Source organism: Cimex lectularius, unplaced genomic scaffold (genome assembly GCF_000648675.2).
Source record: "Cimex lectularius strain Harlan isolate CLEC.00 unplaced genomic scaffold, Clec_2.1 scaffold136, whole genome shotgun sequence".
NCBI lineage: Eukaryota > Metazoa > Arthropoda > Insecta > Hemiptera > Cimicidae > Cimex > Cimex lectularius.
The window spans coordinates 495976-523912 of record NW_019394223.1 but is presented as its reverse complement, the minus strand read 5'-3'; the positions used below and the strand labels follow the sequence as shown (position 1 = coordinate 523912).

The following is a 27937-nucleotide window of genomic DNA, read 5'->3' as shown; positions in this document are numbered from 1 at the left end:
GATCTTGGAAAATTGAGCCAGTTGAACCTTTCAAACAAAACCACGCACATCGTTCGCGCATTGAATAGAACTAATCAGCTCGCCTCTCCCTACTTATATTCAAGAGTCCAATATTATGTCCAATCAAAACCGACGAGCAGATATTGCGGTATAATACGAGGACGCATTTTATTCTTTGCAAATTATTTTTGAAGGCATAAAATATTTATACTTGAAAAGAATAATGATTCTGGGCGAAGTTCGAAAGCACGCTGTCTGAACACGCCGGATCACGTTCTTATAAATCGTAATTCTATTTAATATTGTCTTGATAAGTTTTGACTTTGATAAGACCCATAATAGTTAGTTTAGTACGCGCTAATTAATAAAATCAATATTATATAGGAACAGGACATCAGACTTATCAAAAGTTAAACTGAGGAGTGCCAGGGCATTTAATAGTTCCCAACGCCTCACCCTCACATCACACCACAAACTTAGCCAACTAACCTAACTATTTAGTTCGACAGGACTGTGAGTTATTAGGTTTATCTTCCGCCATCTGTCCATACTTACACTCAACCACTCACGCAAATAAATACATTCCACTATTATACACCAACAGCTATTTCTGGTTTTTGGGTAGGTCATATATCCTAATTATTTTTTTTGTCTCAGCTGTTATTGTTTTAAGCTGCTAATTACTTAATCACCTCTATTGTTTCTGTTTTACTTTCATCTAACTAAATTTTTATTCTTCTCTATTGTTTTTACTTTAAAAAAAGTTTAAACTATATTTTCGTTTGTCTATAATAACGTTTAATTGTCTATGTTTTATCATCGCATATCTTTACATCTCAGATCAATAACCTTAAACTACATCATCAAACTATCACTGAGATTTACTACACTCATTGCACAGAAACGTTAATAATCATAGACCACGCATTTAACCGTTCTTTCTCTTTTTTTCCAACTTAAAATCGAATTTTTAGAGTAAATTTGGGGGTTCAGTCGGTGAAAACGTATTAAATTTATACTCGCCAAGACGGTTTTGTTATATTCATTTTAATAGGTTTTACGTATTGAAAGATGAAAAAATTTAAATTTGTCTGGAAGGTGTGTACAACAGCTTGTAAATTATTTCTGACCCATTAATAAAAATCAAGCGTTAAACATTAAAATTGACATTCTCACCTTTCGAAGGCAACTATTGTTCTGCAACCCAACTTAATTATAAAGTTTAGATTTACTTTGTACCTCTACGCCCAAAATTGAGTCAATGTTGAAAACAACGTAGAATTAATTTATGTGAATGGGTAGCACCTGGTTATACTTAAAATGACAATATGCCCCAACGCTGCAACACATACATAATGTAAAATATGTAAACTGACTTTTGCCCAGAAGGTTCTGATATATATCCTATTTCTACGTGACTTGTATGGATTCAATTTTAACCCTGGAGGTTGAGTCTTTAGAAAGTTAAAAGCTTCGTATAAAAAAGTCTACATATGCATATCAAGAAAACCGGTCTAAAGTAAATAAAGTAATAACAACCCACGACAAATACTTTACATTTGAAATACTTTTTTAAAATTAAAACATACAATCTTTTATATAACATATAAACTAATAACATATAAGGCATTAAAAGCTGAGTTTTGCCGGTTTTTTGTGACATAAATAAAGGACACATATGTTGGTGAATGTAAAGAAAGTAAAGCAAGGTGCAAGTATTGAAGAATGGATATCTAGAAAAGAAAAAGCAAAAAGAAGAAAAAAATCCTAAATATTATTAAAAACGTGTGGTATTTAGTGGCCGTTAATTAATGATGATTTCGAGAACATGAGATGCGGTATGGTGTGATGTAGGTTTAGAAAAACATTTCCTTTATCGAGCCAACGTTCGATCTTTAGAGATCATCTTCAAGGGATTGGGGTAAATGGTTTGTCGTTCGGGCCTGGCCACCTTTATCTCGACTAAAAACCATAATTAATTGTAATATATTAATTGGTAGAGCGGACCACGAAATTAGTGAATTTAATGATTTAAAACGAAGTATACTTCACTAAAGCTCTCCGTCGCCATTTCATTTGTCGTCGAGAATCCAATCCGATTACACATTTGAAAAATGGCAAAAAGGAGGGAAAATTCAAAAGGTGTGGTTGAGATGGGAAGTTAATGCCCGAGGGGATCGAAATCACGATAACTCAAGTAGTAGAGTAGCGGCGTATCAAGCTGAAAGTCGTGGGTTCGAATCCCGCTCGTTACACTTACTTTTTATCTCAACTTAAAAACCTTAATTAATTGTAATGATTTAATTGGTCAAGCGGACCACGAAAGTAGTGAATATTTAATAAAGTAGACATAAAATTACACTAAAGACTGTATTTATATAAAAATTATATGGGTCTACGAGTGAATGAACATAAAGTTGGACATTTTACGTCTTTGGTCCTGGAGGCTCTCTTTATGTTTAACATTTCTATTGTTACATGTACCAATTACATAGTAAAGCAAACTCTTTAAAAAATTATTTTATAACAAGCACTTCGTTTTCGCATATTCACGGAAAAACACTGTCATGGACATTTAATGTACTTCACTAACCTTACTCTAATCCTAATCCTAACCATTTTTACTCTAACCTCTCTAACCATTACTAACCTCATCCGTCCATAATCCTAACCTTCCTAACGTAACCATTCCTAACGTTAGATGAGTGTGAAAAAATATGACAGAAAAATAAAATACTGATGGACAAAACAATTTGGGTCAATGAAGGATAATAAAACTATGCAGAATCCCGCTCGTGCCATTGACTTTTTTATCTCAACTAAAAACCTTAATTAGTTGTAATTCACCCTAATAATCTTTATTTACATTTATATCTTTGAATTGAGCCAGTTTATTACGAGTCTTCGTGTGAACAGTTTTGTGACTCGGGTTACTTCATTGCAAATTTCGCAAAAACCATTCAATAATTCGTCTCAAATTTGTTATCAAGTATCATCAATTTAGTTTTCAATTTTTTCTTACATATTGAAAATATTTCCTTTCCTTAATGGTTATGATTTATTCCGTTTAAGTACAGTATGAAGCCATTTTCAACATTTTTGAAAGATCAAATAATAAAATCTCTACAAGAAGGGCTTCCTTATCGTGAAATTTCAAAAATATATAAATTGTTATTATTGGCGTAATAACAAAACTTAAAAGATCTTCCGGAATTTACGATAGTTGTTTTAAAAGAAGAGGAATAATCATAAAACAAAATTTTCCGAGGCCAAATGGCTTCTCTACGCTCCGTTCGATCAGAACAGGTTGACAGTGCTGTCCAAATTCAGCGTAGGCCGCGTGATAACGATAATATGGATGTCAGTGCTGAAACAAACGGAGATGTTTACGTGAGGCTGGATTAAGAGCGACGGGAAAAGTGAAGAAACCATTTCTGACCAAAGAGTGGCTTGCAGATCGTGGTTTTAATGTCATGGAATAGCCCCCACAGTCACCTAACCTTAATCCAATTGAGCACTTGTGTAAAACTAAAAAGATCTTTAGCCGATGCTGCAGGAGACGCTTCAAACTTCGATCAACTTTGGGGAAAAATACAAGTTGAATGGGACCTAATTGATCCAGAACAGTACAGAAATCTCGTGAGAAGTATGCCCAGAAGGATTGATGCAGTTTTTAAAGCCAAAGGAAGACATACAAAATATTAAAGGACTTTCTATGACACAATCATATTATCGTTTGCACACGATAATTTCTTTTATATTATTTTATAATCATGATAAAGGAATAATTTAATTTTTTGGGTGTTTTTTTTTGTATTAAGATAAATACAATTATTAAAAAAACTACGTTTATTTGATGTCCTGCAATTTTTTTGTAAAGTAAACAATGATTTAACCCAATTTGCATGCAGCTGTGAGCGAATCTGTGAGTCACTGTATGTTGTATTATATTTTTGTGTGTTGTATGCACGTTATTGATATTAATATAACAATTAATATTACGTGTTTTATATCTATCGTGACTTCGATCCCCTTGGACACCAACTTCCCATCTCAACCTACAACCGTTTGAATTTTCCCTCTTTTCGCCGTATTTTCAAATGTCGTGTAATCAGGATCCGTTTCTCAGCGACTTATGAAGTGGCCACGGGGGGCTATTAGCGAAGTAATTACTTCTTTTAATTGTTAAATTAATCCATACTTGTTTAGTGGCCAGCATATTGAGCCGAAGGTCGTCGGTTCAAATCCCGCTCGTGACACTAATTTTTTTTCTCAACCTTACATGAAAACAATAATTGAAATAATTGATATGGTCAATTATGACCACTAAACAAATATGGATTATTTGTACATAACATACATATAACACACAAAACATAATACAACATATAAAACAATCATTACACTCAACATATAAAACAATTCTAAATAGTCTAATACAGACTAATTTTTCAACAATTTATCTCTCCTTTTCTTAATATCAGGCTAACCAGACCCAAACGACAAACCATTGTCGACCCCTTTCACCTCAAAGAAGTCGACTCCACATAGGAATATGGAATTCCATCCTTACTTCCTTCTCCGCTCCTTCAAAATCGAGCATATATATAGAAAAACATTAATATTTCCTAACACTCACAACACGACACATCTACACAGAAAACAAACACTTTGAGCGAGTACAAACACTTTGATTGAGTCTAAAATTTCTATCACCGTATAAATTCATTTTCACATCTTATATGTATTTGTATAATTAGACAATGTTTATAAATTCCAGGCCCTGAAGATGATCTCAATAAAGACGATAAAGAAAATGTTTTTCTAAACCTACATCACACCAGACCGCATCTCACGAAGTCTAAATAATTCTTAAAAACGGGGAAACGGAAGACAAGGTACGATGACCTCTAGTGCCAATTTGTTTTGCTTATTTTGTACATACATTGCAGCAGTAATAAATACGTTTTGTAAATGTTCTTATCGAAGGGGAAAAGAAAAGCGTAGAGCCGGTAGAAAATCGTAGGATCTGTCATTAATTATAATTGTAAAGGATGCAGTAATGCGATGCTTTGCGGTAACACGATGTGCGCCTCAGGGGTTAACCTTGCTACGATGATATTTACGACCTCCTTCCCGGCTTGTCTAAATTGGCCAATAAATACCATTAAAGCTCCCAGATCAAACAGGCGGAGAAACGATACAAAAATCCAACTAATCGAAATAAGCCAATGTATAAAATCTAGTACTTTATCTGAGGGAAGAACGTGGACTGGACGAAACTAATTAGAGAATGATATTTTCCCCTTTTTTCGAGGAGTGGAGAACAAAAGAATGAAAAAAGTAAGAGCCTGTGGAGTTTGAAATTGCCGAAACGAACATATTCAAACAAAAACATTGTAAATAATTCAAAAGATCGTGTTGTTTAACGGCTAACACGTATAATGTTGCACTAGTCGCAAAATGCATCAGAAGTTATATTTCTACACTATATATGCTTTTCCATTCTTGCAAACTGAATTAGTATTAAAAGAAAAAGTTAGTTTTTTTTTTTTAAATTTGTCATTACATACCCAAATGCTACCATAAAGTCTATAGAAAATGGATTGGTCCATATATTTCTAAGTGCTTGGAATATCATTCTTAATCAGGTCATCCATCATTAATGATAGTGTTCCTGTTATCCTACGGAATAACCAGCCAAGTAAAGATACTGGGGTATCAAATATCTTCTCATAATCCGCTTATGAATTATTTCATGTATATTTCAATCGGCCAAGACAACAAATCTAACCCAAAATATGAGTTATTTGGAGAGGAAATGATGACAAGGGATTATGCCAAAAAAGCTATGTCAAAACAAAAGCACGTGTGAAGAATGAAAGAGATCAAGAGTTTTGACTCGCCCTTCTTACAACCCTGACGTGCATTTGATGAGGGTCTTTATGTTCAAATAAAAGCAAACTTGTATGCTAGAAATGTGTTTTACTCTCAGAACATGGATCTTGATGTCTATTCATATGTCTATTACATTGAAATGTCTATTGACATTTAGCTCTTAATGCAACAGCTCGATATTTTTTGTATTATTTATGAGCTTCGCTTATATCCACTGGAATAAAGCTACAAGAAGATCCTTCCTTCCTTAATAAGCTTTAAGTTATAGTAATCATAACAATAGTCAGAGACTATCCTTATTAGAATACTAATCCTTATTACTCTTCTATTTAAATAATTTATCTATCAAGTTATATCTATTTTAAAATTGGATAATGGAGTCTTGCTCCAAATGTTTTTGAGCTTGTACCGTCATCAAAATATTTTTTTCGTTTTCAAGTTTCACCACCTCAGAATAGTTTGTAAACGTAATGTCCAGTCAAGAAAGAAATAATCACATGGTTTGTCAATAGGCCCAAGACAAGAAAAATGTGACTCCAAAGATGATTGATTTATGAAGAGAAAAAATTATGAAAAGGAATTCAAAGTTAAATGATTAAATCATAAACAATTCAAAACTATTTCAAACAAAAGCACATGTATTTCGTGGATAATGAAAAAAGTCAAAAATTCTTGTTACTATGACATACATTTGAACAGGGTATTCATTTTCAAATAAAAGGACACATATTCTAATAACAGTGTTTTACACATAAAACGCTTGGATATAGATGGCATGTCTATTAACTATTAATCCTATAAGCAACAGTTCCATTTATTACACAAAATTTATTATAAACTCGATCTACTGTAATAAATTAACAAGATAATTATGTCAATAGTACACTCGCCATACCATTACATGTAGACTGGCAATATGCCTCACCTTCTTTATCCCTGATCGACGAGTTTAACTACGGGCTCGAAGTATATGTTGATTGACTCTTATAAAGCAAAAAGAGAACCAAAAAATTGGAAACAAGACCTCGGACATCTTTCGCGTATAAGATAGGATTTAGCGTCTTGCCTCTCCCTGCTTATAACCTTAACTAAATGCGGAGTAATGTTAACCGAAATACCTCGACTCGATTTCGACGCTAAGATGGAAAATAATAACCCAAATCCATATAACGTATATATTAGTTTTAGAATAAAAAGGATTTTACGCACAACTACACTATTTTCTAATTTTTGGGAATGTATCTGCTTAAAAATTTTAAACTTTTGTGTAATGTTCTTTAGTTTTTAAGACAAATATAGTCCATACCTTACGTCCAACAAATGAAATATAACGGCGTTTGATCCGGAACAGCTTACCTGGAACAAACAAAAAAATAGGTTAAATTAAACTTAAAAGAAATAATGATATTTAAAACTGAGTTTCAAATTTTTTAAAACCTCAATATCAATATGCATGATTAATTACGTAAATATATTGAGAACTATAAAAGTGAGTGTTAAAATGATATTAAATAATGAGTAAGAAAAATATAGAAGGAATCAGCATCTTGCCTGACCCTGCTTATATCCTTTAGGTCGGGCAATGTTATAAAGTCGGGAAATATTAAAAGAAATAATACGCCTCCTGGGTGTTAGAAAATCATGATAATTTATGATTAAGTAAACGATAAAAACTAATATCATCGAATCATCGCAGTTTCATCCCCCAATTAGAAAAAATAACGAGAAATAAATGTACAACAATAAAAAGTCTGTAAGTTACAAACGTTCGAGAAATACGGAGATAATGAAGAATTCCAAACCATTAGGAGGAGGAAAATATTTGTTACGATCCTGCTACGAGTTCTTTTCTTTGATAAGGGCACGCTATAGGGACAATTTCTAAAGGTATGTTAGCTCTTTCTCCTTTATCGAATTCTGTTTCAAATTATGCGCAGATATGCTCAAAAGCGTAGAAAATCAAGGTTTTTTTTAGTGGGAGAAAGAAAGTATTTTGCAGCTTGAGTGAGCTGAGTACGGAGGATTTGTTATTAAAAAATCACAGTTTATTAACACTATTTTCTTTCTTTTTGTTTAATCACGTTAAATATTGAATTTTTCGGTTATTGAATTTTTCTAATTCCAAGATTATTACTGCCACTGACATTGAGGCAAAAACAAAGAGACCGGATGATCGAAGACGATCAACCAACAGGTTCGCTATTTTAAAAAATTGACTAATTGTTATATATTCCTGCTATGCTAAAATAGCAGCAATACTAAAAAGTACTTCCATTACTAAAAAATCACAAATTGATTTAAAAGAGAACATGCAATCCCTGCCGCAGAATAGGAGATTGAACTACCTCGCCAATACAATTTATAAAAAAGCTTGATGGTTTGAATGATATGTTCCAGACATCGAAAAAGCGTTTGCCATTGTAGGAAGAAGTCAGTAAGTGCATATGGGTTCTTTAAACTTGGAGTATAGCCTTTATCTGTTCTGTAACGTCAGCTGAGAATGGCTATCTAGCAGCTTCTTGATTATTTTTTATATGTGTATAATGTCTACATTTATTATTCGAGTGTGTAGGTTCGGTTTAACCGTTTGTTTTGCACAATCCTAAGTAAGTGGTACGGCGTGAGACTTTTACCTAAGGTCCTTGGGTGGGATTTCTTTTCGTTGACTTAGATTTTTAAAGCGGCAATTCATTGCTCCAAGTTGTGGAAGTTATGGCAGGATCAGGGTTAAGGTAGCCAAACAGAGGTTTTCGTTAAGGTTCAGCCTGAACAAGCCTAGAGAAATTCCTCAACGTGTGTGGCGGCGTCCTTCAGGCCGCGGTGATAGGAAAATCCCGAACAAAAATGTTTTTTCCGCCTTGAGGATTTCCTTTTATCGCAACCTTTAGGAGAGAGAATAGTCGCTTCATTAAACTTATGGTATTACGATGAAGGGGAAGGTGAATGTAGAAATACAGAGGAGGAGAACAAGAAACAGCGTTAATAGGGTAACTACAATTGGCTAAATGGAAGGGACGATCGGATGAGGAAGATTTTAGAAAGAGTAAACAGGTGTTAGGAAGTATGTAATCTCGTAAATTTTCACAGAAGACCCATGCTCCATACTCCGTTGAATGCTTGTAAGATGTCCAGGAAGACACTCTCAGTACTGCTTCAACTGAACAGTGGTAGTGATGGTGTCTGCAACGCGTCGTGCCGGAAGCCGAAATGATGGTCAGGAAGGTTTAAGCGTGTTAATATGCTTTGCAGATTGGTAAGGAGAATCTTCTCGAAAACTTGTCCAAGAATGGTAAGCTAACTGATGGGACGGAATGTATCGTGATCAGATTTTTATGGACATGTAGATGACAGGGAATTTCCAAAAGGTGGGGAACACAGACTCGAGAGAATTGCAACAAAATAAATTTAGTTTGATTAAATTGGTATTCTTAGTACATTTAGAAATTGATGCAATCTTCAAATAGTTCCAATATGTAGCAGTGGGTAAAGGTTCTCCCAAAGCCCGAGATTGTCAAGGGAAAAGAAACTATGCTAGTTCTTGACGTGTGCATTTTTCAAACAAACCAACTTCAAAGTTCAAGAATTTTTCATTATGGACTGAGAAGGATTTTTCGTTCTTAAACAAACTCCGGTTGGATAATAAAATTATTCAGCAGATTTTCTAACAAGCGAACACTGTTGTTAGCAGTGAAAAAATTAAGAATAATTCACTAATTTCGTGGTCCGCTTGACCAATTAATATTGTTCTGGCTTGAGTGGACTGTATTTTTCGATGTTACGGGGGCGATTTCAATAATAATTACCAAATATATATATATATATAAATTAAATTGGCAACAAGCGTTTCTCACTCACCTCCGGTTGAAGCTTCCTTCGGCGAACGAGGAAAGGGGGGAAACAGGAGGATAAGACGATCGGGTTGGGAAAAGGACCATGGACAACCCTTACCTGGGCTTCTAGGTGTTACCTCAACCTTTGGCCACAACGATCGGCTGGTCCCAGAAAGAGAAATCCTGGTGGCTCGAACAAACAATATATATTACAATTAATTAAGGTTTTTAGTTGAGTTGGTGTCCGAGTGGATCAAGGTCACGATAGCTCAAGTGGCATATCTAGCCGAAGATCGTGGGTTCTAATGCCGCTCGTGCCATTGACTTTTTTATCTCAACTAAAAACCTTAATTAATTATAATATATTAAGAATAATCTTTTAGCGTGTCTGAGCTACTTAGATTTTTCTTCTATAATTCGATTTGGAAGAATAAAATGTAAGAATAACAGCCAATAAATGGGATTAAGTTGATTATGTTGGCGTTTATAACGTCGGTAGCGTTTATAGTCAAAGTTGTAGAAAAAGAAATATTATTTTTGGTATAACATAGAATCAATAGCCATCAGACTTTGTAAAGTACCGAAGAATATAGCATAAAGTCCATACAGCTTAGGACCGATTAGCAGTATTACAATGATTGTATACAGAACGTTAATTTCCACGATGAGTACTAATTAGTGTAGTATGTAGTTTGACTTCAAATTGATCTAATTTGCAGAACGCGTACTAAAATTAATTTAATCGTCTTAGGAAAATGTTTTATGTTGTAGTCTTTGATGCTCTTAGTTTCTAATGTGAAACGTATAACTGAACCAATCTTAGATATTTTTTTTTAGGACAAAGATGAAATGTAGTCGCGTTCGTCTTGACATGACGAATGAGGTACATGACGCGACAAAATTTGCTGCAACTAGAGTGGAACGCTTTCAGACTGACATCTGTTCCAGTCAATGCGAATTATTAGATTTCGACCTGGAAAAAAAGAAAAAAAACAAGGAAAACTCGGGTTTTTGTTAAAGTATAATATTAACTAACTGTTATTTCGGCACGTATTGAAGGTGTTTAAATGCTTACAATTTTAAGACCTGACAGGTCTACAGTAATTTCAGTAATAAAATAATATTCAATGACTAAATTGAATGCTCTTCATAGTTCAAATAATTAATTTTTAAGTAAGGTATTGGATGAAATGAAAAAGTTAGTGTCACGAGCGGGATTCGAACCCAAGACGTTCGGCTCAATACGCCGTTTCTCAAACCACTGAGCTATCGATCCATCTCCCACGACACGAACTCCCCATCTCAACTTACCTTTCGAATTTTCCCTCCTTTTTGCCATTGTTCAAATATCGTGTAATCAGGATTCAATTCTCGGCGATAAATGAAATAATGGCTACGGAGAGCTCTTGGTGAAGATATACTTCGTTTTACTTATTAAATCTATTATATTTCGTGGTCCGATTGACCAAATAACTTCGTTCAGCCAATATCTTACATAAAGATTAATTAATGGAAAGAAGTTTTGGTTAATCAGGCCACGAAATATAATAGCTCTTCAAGTGTCAAAAAAGTCCAGTTTTCTTAGACTTTTGTAGGTAATTTCTAATTAACGAACAGTTTCGATATGTTAGAATGTTAAAAAAATCTGTTTAAAATTATGTTGCATATGTAAGATGTTTAATTTTTTTAAACGCTTGACTACGACTACGTTAATTTAGAAGGTACAAAGCATTAGTAAAATGAATTTGGATGTTAAATAAATTATTCATGATTAAATTATAATAACATTATTTGATATTTAGTAGGGTCTTGTTTATAATCAATAATGTTTATTTTTAAAATACTTGTCATATTAGAAGAGCTAATCTGTCTGTAGTAATACATCTACGAGATAGTCTTCTGTCTCCGAGCTAATTTTGACTGATGGTCGGTAATATTGCACGTCTTCGTCCTAAGCTCAAAGATACATTACTCTCGTTATTTTCTGTTTATAATCTGTTATAATATCGTTGAACGGCAAATGGCCTTTGTTCAGAGGCGAAATTCGTTGTCGGAAGATACTTAGCCTCAAGGGGTATTGGCAAATGTTCGCCACCCTCCTCTTTCATTAGTACTTTTTAAACCTTTGGCATTGTACCAGGTAGCACTTAATTAAAATATATCTTCTACGCCCCTATCGATTCCCTTCTTGTTCGGGTCTGAACGGATTTATATGTCGAACTTTGTCGTTTCGGGTTTCGCCATTCGTGAATTCAACTGCTGTAAAAATTGGAAGTGTCTGATAACATCTGGGGGAAACAAATCAAATAAAATACATATGATTTTCCTTAAATCCCATGTAATAAAATGATATGAGCAATAAAAAATGTCCATACGTGAAAGATATACAAATATTTCTTTGTTATATTAACTCCAAGGACAACAATCCTTAAACTGTTCTGTAATAGCGACGGAAAAGATTTTTCAATTAGTTTCGCCAGAATCATGAAAACTAGGGCATTAACTTGTACATGAATATGGAACTTAGATGTCAACGGTCTGAACAATCTGGTAAATATCATATAACAATAGTTGAAAAACGTGTTTTTAATAATTTCTTCTTATCTAAAATCCCCGTCACTTCCGTGTCCTCCTAAAAAATGTAACCTATGCCCCTTTTCCTATAACCGCCGGAGTGCCCCAAGGTTCCATACTAGGACCAACACTTTTTCTCCTATTTATCAATCCCCTCCCTAAGCTGAAAAATTGTCAAATCGCATTGTATGCCGACGATATTGCCATATTTAGTTCGGCCTGGAGGCGAGAAACAATTGTGAGGAGACTAACTGAAGCTGTAAATAGGATGTCCCGTTTCTGTAACCGGTGGAAACTCAAAATAAATTCCCCCAAATCTTTTACCAGGCGTCGCACTATCTTTAGAGACCAAATATCTGTTGACAGCTTACAAATTCCATGGGATGAAAAAATCAAATAGTGAGGAGTTATTTTGGACAGCGAGCTCAATTTCTCTAGTCAAGTAAATGAAATCATAAAAAAAGGGAAGGTGGCTACGAGGTACTTCTTTCCGCTTTTGTCCCACAACTCTGGATTCAGTTTCAACAATAAACTTCTCCTTTACAAAGTTGTTGTAAAGGCTGTCCTGTACGTCTGCCCCGCTTGGAATTACACCTCCAGATCAAATTGGAAGAAGTTACAGTGCACACAAAATAAATTTCTGCGGCAGGTAACCTCTTCGAGCCGACGCGATAAAATTACCCTCCTCCGTGAAAATACAAACGTGAGATTGATATAAGACGAAACTAAACGTCTCACTGAATTTTTTTTCAACAAACTGATTGAGCACAGAAATTCTACATGCCAAGAAATTGGAAGGTATCCTACAAATACCATTTGGAAGCACAGGATAATAAAACATATATGGAACTAATAATCATAATAACTAATGTCAGAAAAACACCAGACGAACGACCTTATTCTAGTCATCTCCAACGCCTAAATATACAAACTGATTAACCCAATCCAGTAAACACATAATTATGCTAATGACAGCTGTTAGGGAGATTGGTTAATTATTGATAACTAATTCATATTTTTCTGTCAGTTTGAATATGGACAAAACAAAAAACACTAATAACACACTATTGTAGTATAGTTTTATGATATTTGATAACAATTTAAGGTAAATTGGTTTTGCAATAACGTGATCAAGAAGTCTCAATAAAATCAGCATGGTTTTATTTTGTACAAAGCGTCAAAATTGAACAGTAAGAAAATGTTCTGCCGATTGACAAAACATATATTTAGTAGAAAAGTAATACAAGGTTACGCATTGGTTCGAGAATGAACGTGAGTAAAGGGTCAAAGAACCAATTGTTTTTCTCCTAAAGCTAAAAGGCAAAAAAAAATATTGAAAATCGTCTACATGGCTTTACTCCAGTCGAGCTGCGATGAAGGCTTTGAATGATGATTTAACGTCCAAGCCAGCCTGGGAAAGTTCTTCCCTCCACGGGAACAAAAAAAAAATATTAATGGCTCTACAGGGTTTCAACCATGACGAAAAAAGTAATGAAATATCAGATCGATCAATTAAAAACCTGCTTATTAACCTTTGTACTTATCCTTATAGTTTAATGACTAACTATGATTTGAAAAAAATATTGCGAAATTTGTTCTAAAGATCGAGGAGATGAAACTTTAGCTTTATCGTTTACGTTCATCACGATCTGACTAGATTCACTGTTTTGGTTTGGCCATTTCGGCTTTTCAGTGTTTTCCGTGGTCAGTATGGGCATTATGCATGCAAAAACGACAGATCACATATGGTCCTCGAAACGCAATCGATGTTTGGCCATTAAGCCCTCCAGCATGAGGGGAATTGAAACCAAAATTTGACACGAGCAAAAACAATCAAACAGCAGGACCATTATATTATTATATTATATATAACCTATAAATGCGGGTGTGTGTGTGTGTGTGTGTGTGTGTGTGTGTTTATATTTTATATATTATATAAATATATATAATTATATTATATATAATAATATATAAACGTTTAATAAATGCATTCAAAATTTCCAAATTCCCTTAATTTTTTTTTTTTAATTTTTCACGTTGTCAGCCACCATTTTTTCCTTTTCTCCATCAATTTCTTCATCTTTGAAAAAGTAATTAAAAAAGAATTTAGACCACTAAAAAGGATGTTAAATGAAGTACGTTTTCAGAATTTCCTGGTTTGTACTTTAGAATCAACATAGTAAGTTTTAACTTAGACAAAAAAAATTATTTTTCAATGTTCTTGCTACTAAAATGCTTATTTCACGAACGTTTACAAGTTTAGTATTGAAGACATCTTATTGGAAATTTAATGTACCTTACAATGGAATCAACGGATTTGTACAAAACTTTTTAGTTTTGAAGTTATCATTGATTGTTTGAAATAAGGTCGTGAAATCTTAAAAAATCAGAAAAAGTGGAATAACTCCGAATCTGCTAAGTTTCGGACCACAGTTAATTAGGACTTTTTGAGTCCATTTTGAACGTAAAATACACTGGCAAAATTTGTACCACGACTAGCCCCCAATCGATTCAGCCACACTTCCAGATCTTACAGAAAATTGAACGCTAAGTAAAAAAAAAAGGTCCTACGAACCTGTGTCCGCAAACCCTTCGGTTCCGAGCAACCGGCAAAAAAACAAAAAAACCACGTTTTTTTACATTATTCCTGAAATTGTTAGTAAACCGTTAGTTTGACCGTAAAACAGCTGAAACAACATCTGTAGAGGATTAATTTCTGCTTCGAATGAGATTTAAACCAGCCTGATCGGCAGAAAATTTCATTTTTGGCGATTTTTCGAAGTTAGGAGATGAAGGGGTACACAAAATTCACCATTTCTGACATTAGGGGGTTAACATTAGATAGGGTTAGGTTGTTCAAGTTGTGAATTTTCGATAAATATATGATATATATATATATANGAGAGAGAGAGAGAGAGAGAGAGAGAGAGAGAGAGAGAGAGAGAGAGAGAGAGAGATAGAGAGAGAGAGAGAGCATATTCTATATACTCTACACACACACACACATCCAGATATAATGTGTGTGTGTTTATGTATGTACACATACATACATAAATTAAACAACAACGCAAATCATGGTCAGATCGAAGAACAAAGTGGACGATGTTAAACACAACAACCAGCACCAACTATGTAAAAACCACTACAGTAACACGAAATGGGAAATCTCAAGATTATATAGACAAGATACAACAGTATTGATTTCTTTATTACCTCGAGAATTTAATGACATTTCACAATTTAAAAAAAATGACAGTTAAATTAGACAGCCATGATTTGAATTGTAAACCAGTAGAATAATGCACTAACGACGAATATATCAGACTTGACCTGGGATCAATGAATCGATTGAAAGTAACTGACATGTAAATTAAACAACAACAACAGAAATCATGGTCAGATCAAAGAACAAAATGGGCGCATTTAAATATGTACACCCGCCCAATTGCGTGATAATTTTTAGCATGTTTGACAGTAAACTAGATGAAAATACTAGTACTGAGACACCGTGGTATGAGTGTAGGTATTAGTATGATATAACGGAATACCTTTTCCAGACCCATACCATAAAAAAAATGCACGATGGCGATAACCATAGATTTTGATAATGCATAACTCGCTAGTCCGAGATGCGGAGAGACTGTGACTAAAAACTTGTCCGTATTAAAGTGTACTGGTACGAGTTGAAGTAAATACGTAGACACTGAGAAACGACGTAGACGAATCAAAAAATATTTGGATTTTGTTGTGTTATTGGGTAACGAGTAAATAAAATAATTCACGTCGTAAAGCACACTTTTATGCCACAATATTATTATAGCTGTAGCCAATAGAAAATGTAATTTGATCGCAGAGAGTATACAGAAAGAAAGATAACAATGGAGCTCCTTATTTTTAAGAGCTCCCATTTTACGAGAGCTAACAATATTTATTGCTTTCTTGGAACCCTCACGACAATATTGGCTATTGTTGAAGTGTGTTTTGGTGTGTGTGACCTAATAAAAGAACAGTACGGAACAAGATAGGTGTATGAACGGCTAAAACATATGTTGATTACATACCTGCACAATGTGTCTCCTCCTTTCGGCCCAGAGGGCGTCGCTGGGATCGGTCGTGTTAAGCGATACCAAGAGTTGTTTCGGGGATTCTGCGGATCTCGCTTTCAGGTCCCTCAGGTATCGGCCCTTGGGATGATCTCCGGACTGGCTGTTGCCGACGACGAACACCATGACGATCAAGATGCAGGATGCGCAGATCAGACCGTACCTTAGCACGTACCACCTGACCATCTTACTCTGTGATCTATTACCCGAAAGAAAACACCATTTAACTCCCGTTCTCGACCCTAAGATTGTCAAATTGAAAACGGTTTCGTCCAAACATCATTATCAGTTTTTGTATTTAAAAAAAATTCAAAATTCAAGAAGGTTATAGACCATCTGGATAATTCAAACCAGACCGGCTGTACCAACTTTATTGTCTATTACAACACTATAAAAATAAAAATAATAAATAAAACAATTTTTAAATCATTTCAACATAAATAATACAGTAGCGTCGTGAGGTAAGGTTTGTTTTATTATTAAATAAAGTCTTTATTCCGGAAAATTCAATTCTTATCCAAGGAAAGAAAATGACCCGTTCACATATTGTCATATTGTGGAGGAAATATCAGCTCGGTTGATAGAGGTTGAGCCAATAATTCATTTCAGGCAATAACAGTTCAATTCGGTTGACTTCATCGCATAGCCATCAATAGCTAATAAGGTAAACTCACGCAACCTGTATACACTGATGTAAGTGTCCATTAATCCAGTATCTGATCAAGCGAAACGATCATCAATAACTTACCGAATCGTTCAATATGACAAAAAGAGGACACGAACATGTTGAAAGATTTTAGATTTTTTGTAAACTAACGCAACGTAAATGAAAGCATTGACTTTATTCTAACCATAAACCACGAGATAAGATGTGTTCCAAAATCTATTTCGTCTGTTCTGACTTTAGACCAAAATCAAATTTGTTTCGACTTACGCTATGTTAAGTCAATATTAAGTCACTCTCTACTAGTGACTTAATTTTATTAGTGTTTATTAAACAAAGGGTCATAAAATCAATCAAGATGGCCTAAGGACTAAAATATAAAACGATAAAATTTAAACTTGGTTATTACCGATTATTATTTGGAGATCGTGAGATGTGATGTGTGACGTAGGTTTAGAAAAACATTTATTTTATCGTGCCAACGTTTCGATCATTAGTGAGATCATCTTCAGGGCCTGGGATTTATAAACATTGTTTTAATTATACAAATACATGCAGGATGTGAAAAAATGAATTCATACAATGATAGAAATTTTAGACTCAAAGTATTTTTACTTACTCAAAGTGTTTGTTTTTTGTGTAGATGTATCATTATTGTGTGCCGTGATGATGTTTTATGTTTATATACGTTGGATTTTGAATTGGTGGGTAAGGAAGTCCATTTTTATATGAGGAGTCGGCTTCTTTGAGGTGAACGGAGCCGAAAATGGGAAAGAATGGGTAATTTTTTGCAATCGTAGATATATCGCGTTATTCTCTTATCCAGATAATGGGATGTAATTCCCATGTAAGCTGCCGGACAGTTTATACAATCGATTTTGTAAATTACGTCGATTTATCCAAGTGACCTGCTGAGGAGGTCATATTATCAAGAAATTCCAATTATCAAGTTTCGAATTAACAAGAGTCGATTATATATAATAAAAATAAAACCACAACAACGGCTCCAATATTGACACAATCAAGAAACATATAAAGTAAGGACACCCGAAATGACCGTGCTGAGAACACATTGACAAATCTCTGACCACTGAACACAACAAACTAGAGAAAATTCGAACAAACTTCAGGCTGTAATGATGTAAACAATAGTGGAAATACAGAGGAATTTAACAAAGAATAGGTGTAAATTATAAAGATGGGAAGTTCGATTAATAGCATGCTTTTTCTCCCCACGTTAGAAAAATATTTCTTATTACGAGAGTACCAAAATGCACAGAATTTTTTCGATTTACCCAAGAGACCTGCTGAAGAGGTCGTATTATCAAGAAATTCCAATTATTAAGTTTCGAATTAACAAGAGCCGATTGTACCATAATAAAAATAAAAACCACAACAGTATAGACACAATAAATTAACATATAAAGTAAAGCCACACGAAAATCAAACATTTACCAAACCAACCGATATATTTAACAAATCAGAAAGAAAAATTTCATTAAACACAACAAATACCTGAGGCAAAATATCGACCTCATTAGCCAGTAGACAACACAACATGCGAATAGACAGACACAAAGAACATAGGAAACGACAAAGCAACACGGTAATGATATATCATTAAATGTCGCAGAATACATCAAAAAATCTTTAAATTAAAAAAGTACGTGTGTGTGTACACAGCGATATTCCGAACAGCATAAGTCCACAGGTCAAGCTCGTTTCGTCTCAACGCTACATGAATCTTTAAAACGTCTACACTTTATTTAACTAGATACATCGACCATCGTAAAGATCAAGGGTAATTTCTATTTTCCGAAATTTGAGAAACGTAACCGGGATAGACCGACGACGTAATTGGCCTAACTACAAGCAAGTCGATACTGGGCAATTTCAAGCCATTAGTTATTTTTCCTTGACGTTAAAACCAGTATTATTGAACATGAACTATTTCCTTCCCCCTGGTCAAAATCACTTGTAATCAATATTATCCTGTTCAAATAAGGGTAAACCTTATGAGTTTTTTAACGTATACTGAAAGGAGTCATGAAACTCGTTCAAAGGCTGCAATGCAATGTCCATTTCGACAAAAATTGTTCTGTTTTTTTAACTATCTGATCTAATTTAAATAAAACCATCAACCTACTTAAAAGCATAAAATGAAAATATGAAAGCAATTCCTGAGAAGTAACAATGAAAGTAATTAGAACGAAATCCCCAGTCTGCTGTAGATTCCATAGATAAAAAAAAGAAACTATACATTAAAGGATTTATCGTCGTTGTTTAATGGTTTTTGACAAAAACATTTCGGTGTGAGACCACCCAGACGTTATACACCTCTGGGGAAGTAGGAACAAAAAAAGCAGTAATGTCACTGAACTTCTCCACTTTCCTGTTGTTAAGGGCATTTATGAAACGAACCAACGGTGAACGGCTTCGCTCAGGGTTACAGCGCAATTGTAATGGTTTGATGTTTTCCGACCGAAAGATAGCAATAGACACAGGAAAACGGGATGAAAATTCTCGTTTGTCACGGTTCTCATGGACACGTGTAAAATTGGCATTTGTTGAGTTTGTTATTCCCTTTTATTTGGACAAAATCAATAATAAAAAAGAACTCAAATAATCTTTGAGGGTATTTTTTTAAAAAGAACGATATCGAAATAATAACGATGAACCCAACAAAGATGAACTGTCAATAAAAGACATTTCCTTTTTCAATATAGTTGATTCAAAACGTAAAAACCCTTAACAAGCACAGATTTGTCAAATTTCTCTGTGTGCGTTCCGGGGTAATGAATGGAATATTCTTAAGAATCAACTACAAAGGCTTAAAGGACTAACTATATAAATACGAATAATCTGGATCCCGGTATGGTCTGGATGACAAACAAATCCTACTGTTATCTGCCTAGCTTTCGACCGATTTTTTAAGGTCATCATCAGCGCAAAACAGTCTTAAAGATGTCTACGAATTGACATAGTTAATTTTTTTTTCAATAAATGGTTTCAAATTTCTTTGAATGTAAACTCAGTCCCAAAATAGCTTGGCAGATAACAATTTTATTTTTTCATCCAGACAATACTGAGATCCAGATTATTCGTGACTAAAAAAGTAGTTACATTAAAAATATTTTTTTAAACGAATCAACTGATCGTATCACAGTGTTAATGTTCCATATACATATGAGGAAGATAAATAAAACAAATATCAAAGGAAAGAAAAAACTATAGAAACTGATAAATTATTTAAAATAACATAATAATTATGTCTTTATAGATAATTTCAGTTTTTTTTTGTTTTTTTAAAGAAAGACCGACTCAGTTTCCGACATGACCAATGACTGTGATTCGCTATGCGATATTTGCTTTAAAATAGTCCAAAGCTCGCATAAGATTGAGAGTGCCACGACACGCAAAAATGGCACAATTACACAGAACACTTTGAGCCCAGAAGATGATCTCAATAAAGACCGAAACGTTGGCACGATGAAGAAAATGTTTTTCCGAAAACTACTTCACACCAGACCGCATCTCACGATTTCTGAATATTATGTGACTCTCAACACGACACGCAAGAATGGCACAATTACACAGAAGACAAACACTTTGAGCCCTGAAGATGATCTCAATAAAGATCGAAACGTTGGCACGATAAAGAAAATGTTTTTCTGAAACCTACATCACACCAGACCGCATCTCACGATTTCTGAATAAGTATCGATTAACGGTCACTAATCACCACACATTCTTACAGAAGGTCTTCAAAAAAATAACCCAGGCGCAACACTGAAGATGACGAAATGCCGAAACGCGTCTGACGGACCAACCCAGTAAGGATAGGCAGAATAAAATGATCGGTGACGGCCAAACAAGGAAAAGTACGGATAAAACAGGAGTATATGTTATGTCAACAGAATGTCAAAGATCATTTCAGTACCGTTGGTAAAGAAAAAAGAACTGTCAAAGATAAATGCATCTTGCAAATGGATAGATTATGCATCGTCGAAGAAAATCTACCCTGACTTTTAAAAAAATCATAAGAATAATATTGAAAATAACAATAACTGGCAAAAGCCAGCAGTGTGAAATTGTCAAAAATAGTAGCGGTAAGTAAAAAAATGTTTAGTAGTAGTAAAAAATAGCAGCAGTAAGTAAAAATATGTTAAGTAGGAGTAGTAATAAAAACTGTACCACTGAAAATTCAAAATTTCTCTGGATTTTACCCAATGATAACCCAATATGAACAACCTTTCCTTTTTATGTCATTATAGCGAGAAAAATAAGGCTGTACCAAAAAACAACCCCCCAAACGATATATTTTATAACTCCGGAGGCCAGGTTTGCGCATTTACGTGTGGGTTAAAAGCTACTAAAACCCTGCAAAAGCTTCCGGTGGATCGGTGTCGTTTCAGTTATGAAAATTACGATTTTCAAATAAAATCGGTAACGATTTGAAAGGCGAAACATTTGATAGAAATTTGAAATTACAAAACTACTCCACTTACCTACCCGAAACTGTACAGCTATTTGGAACCCTATAAAGTGCACCTAATGGTATAACTTTGGCTTCCATAAATGAATGAAAATTTTTTCCAATTTTTTGTTTATTAGCCTTCAAATTATCGGCATTGGTACCGAAATAAAAATTAAAACGAAGAAAGAGGTTGTGAGTTTAATAAATACCCTCCTCACATGATATAATAATCTTGAAATATATGCACAACTAAGGCAGAAAACTATATTAAAAAAAATAAATAAATAAATGACACTTCGGTAGTAAATTTTGAACCACCTAAACTGTCCTACAAATCCTTGTTCATCTGTCCGTTTTCAGCAGCTTCGAAAAGATAGTTTTAGTACGAGAAAAAGAAAATATATTTACAATTGAAAAAGCAAGTTTTTAGTATTATTTTAATAGTTTATTGTAAAAATTTTGTACAAACCATTTCCATATCACACTTCTTCAGTGTTATCACCTTTGGTGAAAAAAAAAAAGATATTTAATTATCGCTAACTTGATTTAATATTAAAGAAAACAAGATTTTACGCCGAAGTGAAAATAATTCTAGTCATTTGTTTTATTAGTTAGTTTAATTTTTTTTATAAGTTACTTGACTATTACGGCAATATCGTAGAAACAAAATATGTTTAGGCTTAGGTTCACATAAATATTTATAATTATTTGTCCGGATTTCTTGCTCAGATCTCTAGACATGGATATATAAAGAAAATCAATATGTTTATGAACTTTAATCCATTTTGAAGCAAAAAAACGTTTTCTTGAGGTTCGCCGTTAATGATATTTTCCTTCAAGTATACACGCTGGCTACACAAAACGGATCAATACGTCCAACTATAATTCTGTTCATAACTACACTATTTCCTTTTGCCCTTAATCGGTCATGTTCGCGCATAAAAACTGTTTTTATTCACCCACACTCTCACGCCGATTTAAACTGTTATGGATTTCTTTCTAACTTTTGTACACTTCCTGCCCTATTCGATAAAGCGAAACCCGTTGAGGTTTAACATGAAAACATTAACATTGTTGTAACTCTCGGTTATTTTTCTCTAAAGAAGGTATTTCCCACGGTGAAAATTGGTTATTTCAGGGGATGAAAGCAGTAGAGGCTTACTCTCAAGCGATTTCAAACGTCATTAAAAATTGAATCCAAGTACGAAGGGCTCTTTAATTTGAAAGCTTTCATGAATATGTAAGTAATGTTTTGTTATAATCCAAACAAAACTATGGCTGTTTTCTCTAGTCTAAGCATGTAAATTAAAATACGCAAGATAAAAAAGAGATTTTAAAAAAATGTTTTATAGGGAAACAATGAATTTTGTCTCTGTGTTTCATATGGATTAGTACTAAAATGGCCAAAACACGAATGTAAAGGATTAGCCAAGATTGAACATAATTCCTTCAACAAGGAATGGGTCCTTTTGGAATGTCATTTTTTTGCACGTTACAAAGTAAGAAACGTGTCAGTGGAACGATTCACCAAGTACTTTTCACATTTGATTCGCATTCCATGATGAAAACCGTTATATGGCTGCTAATCCTCTGTCGGAGTGCCAAGTGCTGTTTAACAAGTGCCTTCATTACTTCCCGACTACTTTCAATTGTTAAAAACTTTACCATAAATAAAACATAATTTTAAAAAATTGTAACTTGAAAATTAAATAACTAACACACTTAACACGAGGCTACGGACGGAGGATTAATAATAATGAGCGTTTGGTCGAATGTCGATTTTTTAAAGCAAGAAACAAAGTTGATATTCGTGTTACACTCTGAAAAAACCCCAAATATAAATTTTCGGAAAAATAAAACAAAAAATTTCTGAAATTTTTCGCGTTACAAATGCCTCCGAAAATTTTTAAAATCACAAAAATAGTAATAACGTTGGAAGGACTCCACCGATCGACAGAAAATTGTTTATTGGTGTAGAATCCAATAAAATACATGTAATGGCACGAACCATTAATGTAAATAATTTGGAATCGGAGATCTAAAATAAAACGCCTGACTTTTGGTTTATTTCATATTTATCTTTCTCACTTATAATAAAATAAAATGTAAAAGCTGTTGGCATAGGATGAAACAAAAAGCATTCAGCTTTCCAACGGTTCTGTAATATTGAAATCGGACAAAATCGAGAGGGATTTTGAATTTTGAAATGGAACTCCGAACATCAGCGAAAATTGTGCCTCCCTGATGATCCAGTCCAAAAATGTCTACTTTTCTTCGGTATCAAATTATGTATTTAACGGTTTAAAGGGTGCTTGAAAGAAAAACCGAATAGTTTTTGTCCAAAACAAATTGTCGTATATTTTACTACTTTTGTTATTTTTATGTATCTAATCTCATTTAATACAATGTTGCATATGTATTTTCTTCTCCGAGGTAAAAAAAAGGGTATTTACGCCAATTCAGCTAATCGTGTTAAAAGTTAAAATCAATAAGTTTTATGATGCGAATTTGCTATATCGTAAATCTTTTAAGCTAAAACTATTACTACCTCTTAATTGCCTATAATAGAAAGTGGTTACACAAGAATCAGAACTAGAAAAAACATGTTAGATCGAAAATTGACGGATCAAAACTAAGCTCAAATTTATTTAGAAATCGTGAGATGCGGTCTAGTGTGATGTAGGTTTCAGAAAAGCATTTTCTTTATCGTGCCAACGTTTCGATCTTTATTGAGATCATCTTCAGGGCCTTGTGTTGTCTGCATTTCAGCAAAAAAGTTCTGTGATTGAGAGCCGATGCGAGTTTCTTCTCATTGTTGGCGATGTCAGAACTTTTTTGCTGAAATGCAGACAACACAAGGCCCTGAAGATGATCTCAATAAAGATCGAAACGTTGGCACGATAAAGAAACTGTTTTTCTGAAACCTACATCACACCAGACCGCATCTCACGATTTCTAAATAAATATCGATTAACGGTCACTAATCACCACACACTAAGCTCAAATTTATTAAATTTCAACAAATAAAGTAATATAAATAAAATAAAAATATCCAAAAAGCGGCAATTTCAAACAGATAAATTAGCAAATCTGACTTATTTAGATTAAAATATACGCCCATTGAAGAAAACATTCACATTGAGTATTAACCTGCAATTCGAGAAAATAACATGATGTTCTTTTTGTTAATAAAACCTTTGAATATGGAAAAAATATTCAGCTTCACTTCAAAGCAACGATCAAAATGTTGGTCACAGCGGGATAAAATTCAATTTCACCAACGATGCCCAAAAATTTAAATAGATCATCTATCAACTTGTCTTTTTTTTACTTTTTAATTAAGTTTTATCAATCAGAACAAGAACTCTCTAAGCTATTCAAAAACCTATGACCTAAATGTCCGGTAAATGTTAGCACATTTAGTAGATAAAAATCGCGTTCAAATATATTCCTATTATCTTAATAGAATCAAAACATATTTAACACGATACAATTATGAATACCCTAATTATCATTAATATTATTATATTAATATTCAGCTATAAAAAATTAAACCTCATTTGAACAATTAAATAAAAACAACTAAAATAATAAACGTAAAAATAGTTACTAATGTAGAATAAAAGTTTGAAATTAATGTGAAATGTTCGGCTGAAAAATAAATAGACAAATTATTTCTGGAACAGATATTCTAATTTAAAAAAAAATAAAGCTTAATGAAGCGCTCTAAACATAATTCAAAATTTGGTTCATTTTCTTTCCTTTATTGGTTGTATCAATGATACAATTTTACCTCAAAATCCAATCAACCGACTCATACTATCGTACTTCGAAAAGTCAACAAAATGGTATAGCCGGATAGGAGAACCGGCTGACTCCGAGATGATCGATCAGGAATCAAACTTCCAGCAACAGTTCATCAACTCAAAAACAGTCAAACTGACAATAATCGATCGTCCTATTTAAAGTGATCATCCCTTTACTGTTGAACAGCAGAAGATATCTTTCGAACGGAAAGAAAACCCTATTTCCAATGCCTAAACTCTTTTGAACTGCATTACCTTATGAAAGGGAATAAGTTTATTGGACACAATTGGTCCGAGCTTTTTCACTTCATTGTTCAACGCCTCTTGACGTTAGATGAGTTATAATCGTTTTATTAGCAATCTAATGGCCCGGCTTTTTTTAAATTTTGCACAGAAATTCACAAACCTTCCATTAGGAGACGTTGAAAAATCAATAAGCCATTATAACACTTTTAGGGTTTATAAAATATTTTCACTTTACGATCTCCTTTCCCCGCCTTTAATTTAATACCGAGCCTTAAACCTTATTTCAATATAAGAAGAGAAAAATATGTCTTAAAGTTATTATTCAGGATTATCCTTATATCACTTAACTCCTCCCACACTCGAATAATCCAGGACTTTGTGAATAAGCCGCCTGAATGTTATCACCCGGATACAGATATGATTAAGAAAGAAGAGCTTTTAAAAATAATCCTAATAAAGACAGCTTTCTATTTGAACGATAAGATATTAATTTAATACACCTTATAATCAAAATCGTTAAGTTTTTGATAAATCTTTTGGACGGAGGGCGCATAAAACACAATAAAATCTTGCAGTTGAAAATATAAAATGAGAAATACCTTCGAACAATTTTAAGATAAAAATATTCTAATTTGCAAAACGAGTATTTTTTTATTTTTGTACACTCCAACCACGTACAAAAACTTTAATATTGTACAGACACCAAACGCCTATTTTCAGCTGTTTAGCCGAAATTAAATGTAGCTAAATTAACAATGCAAAAACAATATGTAATTTATAAAATAAACCTAATCTGGTACCTAACTGGTAACTGTAAACACCGCAGACAATAAATAGGTATTTAAATATATAAATCTATTACACACTGAGAGACAAAAACCCAAGACCCGTGCAAAGACCACCCTCGTTTTTTTTTGTTTTTTTTTTTATTGTTTTTTTTTTTTAACGTAAATACTTGCATTCGTTATATTTTCTGTGCTTGTGGTTTATTTGATAAGTTTAAAGAAAAATGTAAGGCACAGCTAAATTTAAATAAATTAACTTAGTAAAACAATTTTACCAAAAATGTTGCTACGGAAATAATGAAGACGATTTTCAATTCAATGTGGAGTATGTCCTCTTCCTGCGTTGATCACCGCTTGCCTTCGACGTGGCATCGATTTTATGAGGTTTTGTATGTAGTGCTGTATGGTATTTCCACACTCTTCCACCAGCGTCATTCTTAATTTGCAAATTCTCTGCCATAACTGGGCGAATTTAGCCCTCTTTTAAAAACTCATCCCAAAGGAGTTTAAATGGGCACTTCATGTTGGTCAATCCAAACATTGAACTATGAGGGTCTTTGCATTGCCATGCCTGAAAATAAAACCGTTGCCAATGGTTGCATATAAGGAACAACTTCCTCTGATAACACATCTTCAATGTATCGCGCAGCTGGTAGGGAACCCTCGATGAAGATCAAGTTCATGTTGCGTTCCATAGTGCCATAAAATGCCTGCCCCCAACCATAGCGTCTCCCGAGTGAATATGTTGCGGGGATATATCGCGCTCCTGTTTTTCTCCAAACCTCTCTAGGCTGACAGAAGCCCTCAAACAAAACCTTGACTCATCCAAAAACAAAATTTTAGAATCTTGCTAGGACCAATGATGTGATTCGAAGGACAACTTACCGAGCTGTTGAAAATCGTTCAGAATGGTACTGGCCTTCAATGATAAATAACAAAGCTACAAAGCTGATTTACGGTGGTTCGGAAGATTTTGTGAAATTTGCTGTAACGGCAACGAATTCCATTTTAAACGAACGGAATATTTAGTATATATGGGTTTAGTATATAGTTAGGTTCGAAACATAAAATGGAGCATCTAGTATTTTTAGTAGGATTAAGGTTATCGGAATGTTTGGCTTAACCCCAAGTATAGCAAGCCCATATTGGCTTAACTAAGATGTTGTAATACAGCCTTTTATTCTTGAAAGGTAAATAAGAACTGAAAAATAACAAAAAGGAGGGAAAATTCGAGAGGTTGCAGGTTGACATGGGGAGTTGGTGTCCGAGTGGATCGAAGTCACGATAGCTCAACTGGTTAGAGCAGCGGCGTATTTAGCCGCATGTCGTGGGTTCAAATCCCGCTCATGGCACCAACTTTTCATTTCAACCAAAACCTTACATAAAAATATTAATTAATTGAAAGAAGTAATTTGGTCAATTAGACCAATAAATATAATGGATTTAGTAAATAAGAACGTTTGTCAAGAAGTCGTGCAAGAGCCCCGTATCGTGTCATAACCTCCTGACGTTTCGGACGTACAATCAAAGTACAAGAACTTGTCAAGTTAGGAT

General features: G+C 33.9%; 1 protein-coding gene across 2 annotated transcripts in view; it reads right to left on the bottom strand.

The window, feature by feature from the left end:
* The window catches only part of LOC106663826 (mannosyl-oligosaccharide alpha-1,2-mannosidase IA-like), a 206641-nt gene that overhangs the window by 57272 nt on the left and 121432 nt on the right, over nt 1-27937 (bottom strand). Inside the window, exon 2 of one of the 2 annotated variants that reach the window (XM_014388921.2) lies at nt 16364-16604. The exons of the other annotated variant lie outside the window; for it this stretch is intronic. Within the exon in view, the coding sequence (XP_014244407.1) occupies nt 16364-16591 (228 nt within the window). The 5' untranslated portion in view covers nt 16592-16604. The remainder of the gene's footprint in view (nt 1-16363; nt 16605-27937) is intronic. 2 annotated transcript variants of the gene reach the window in all.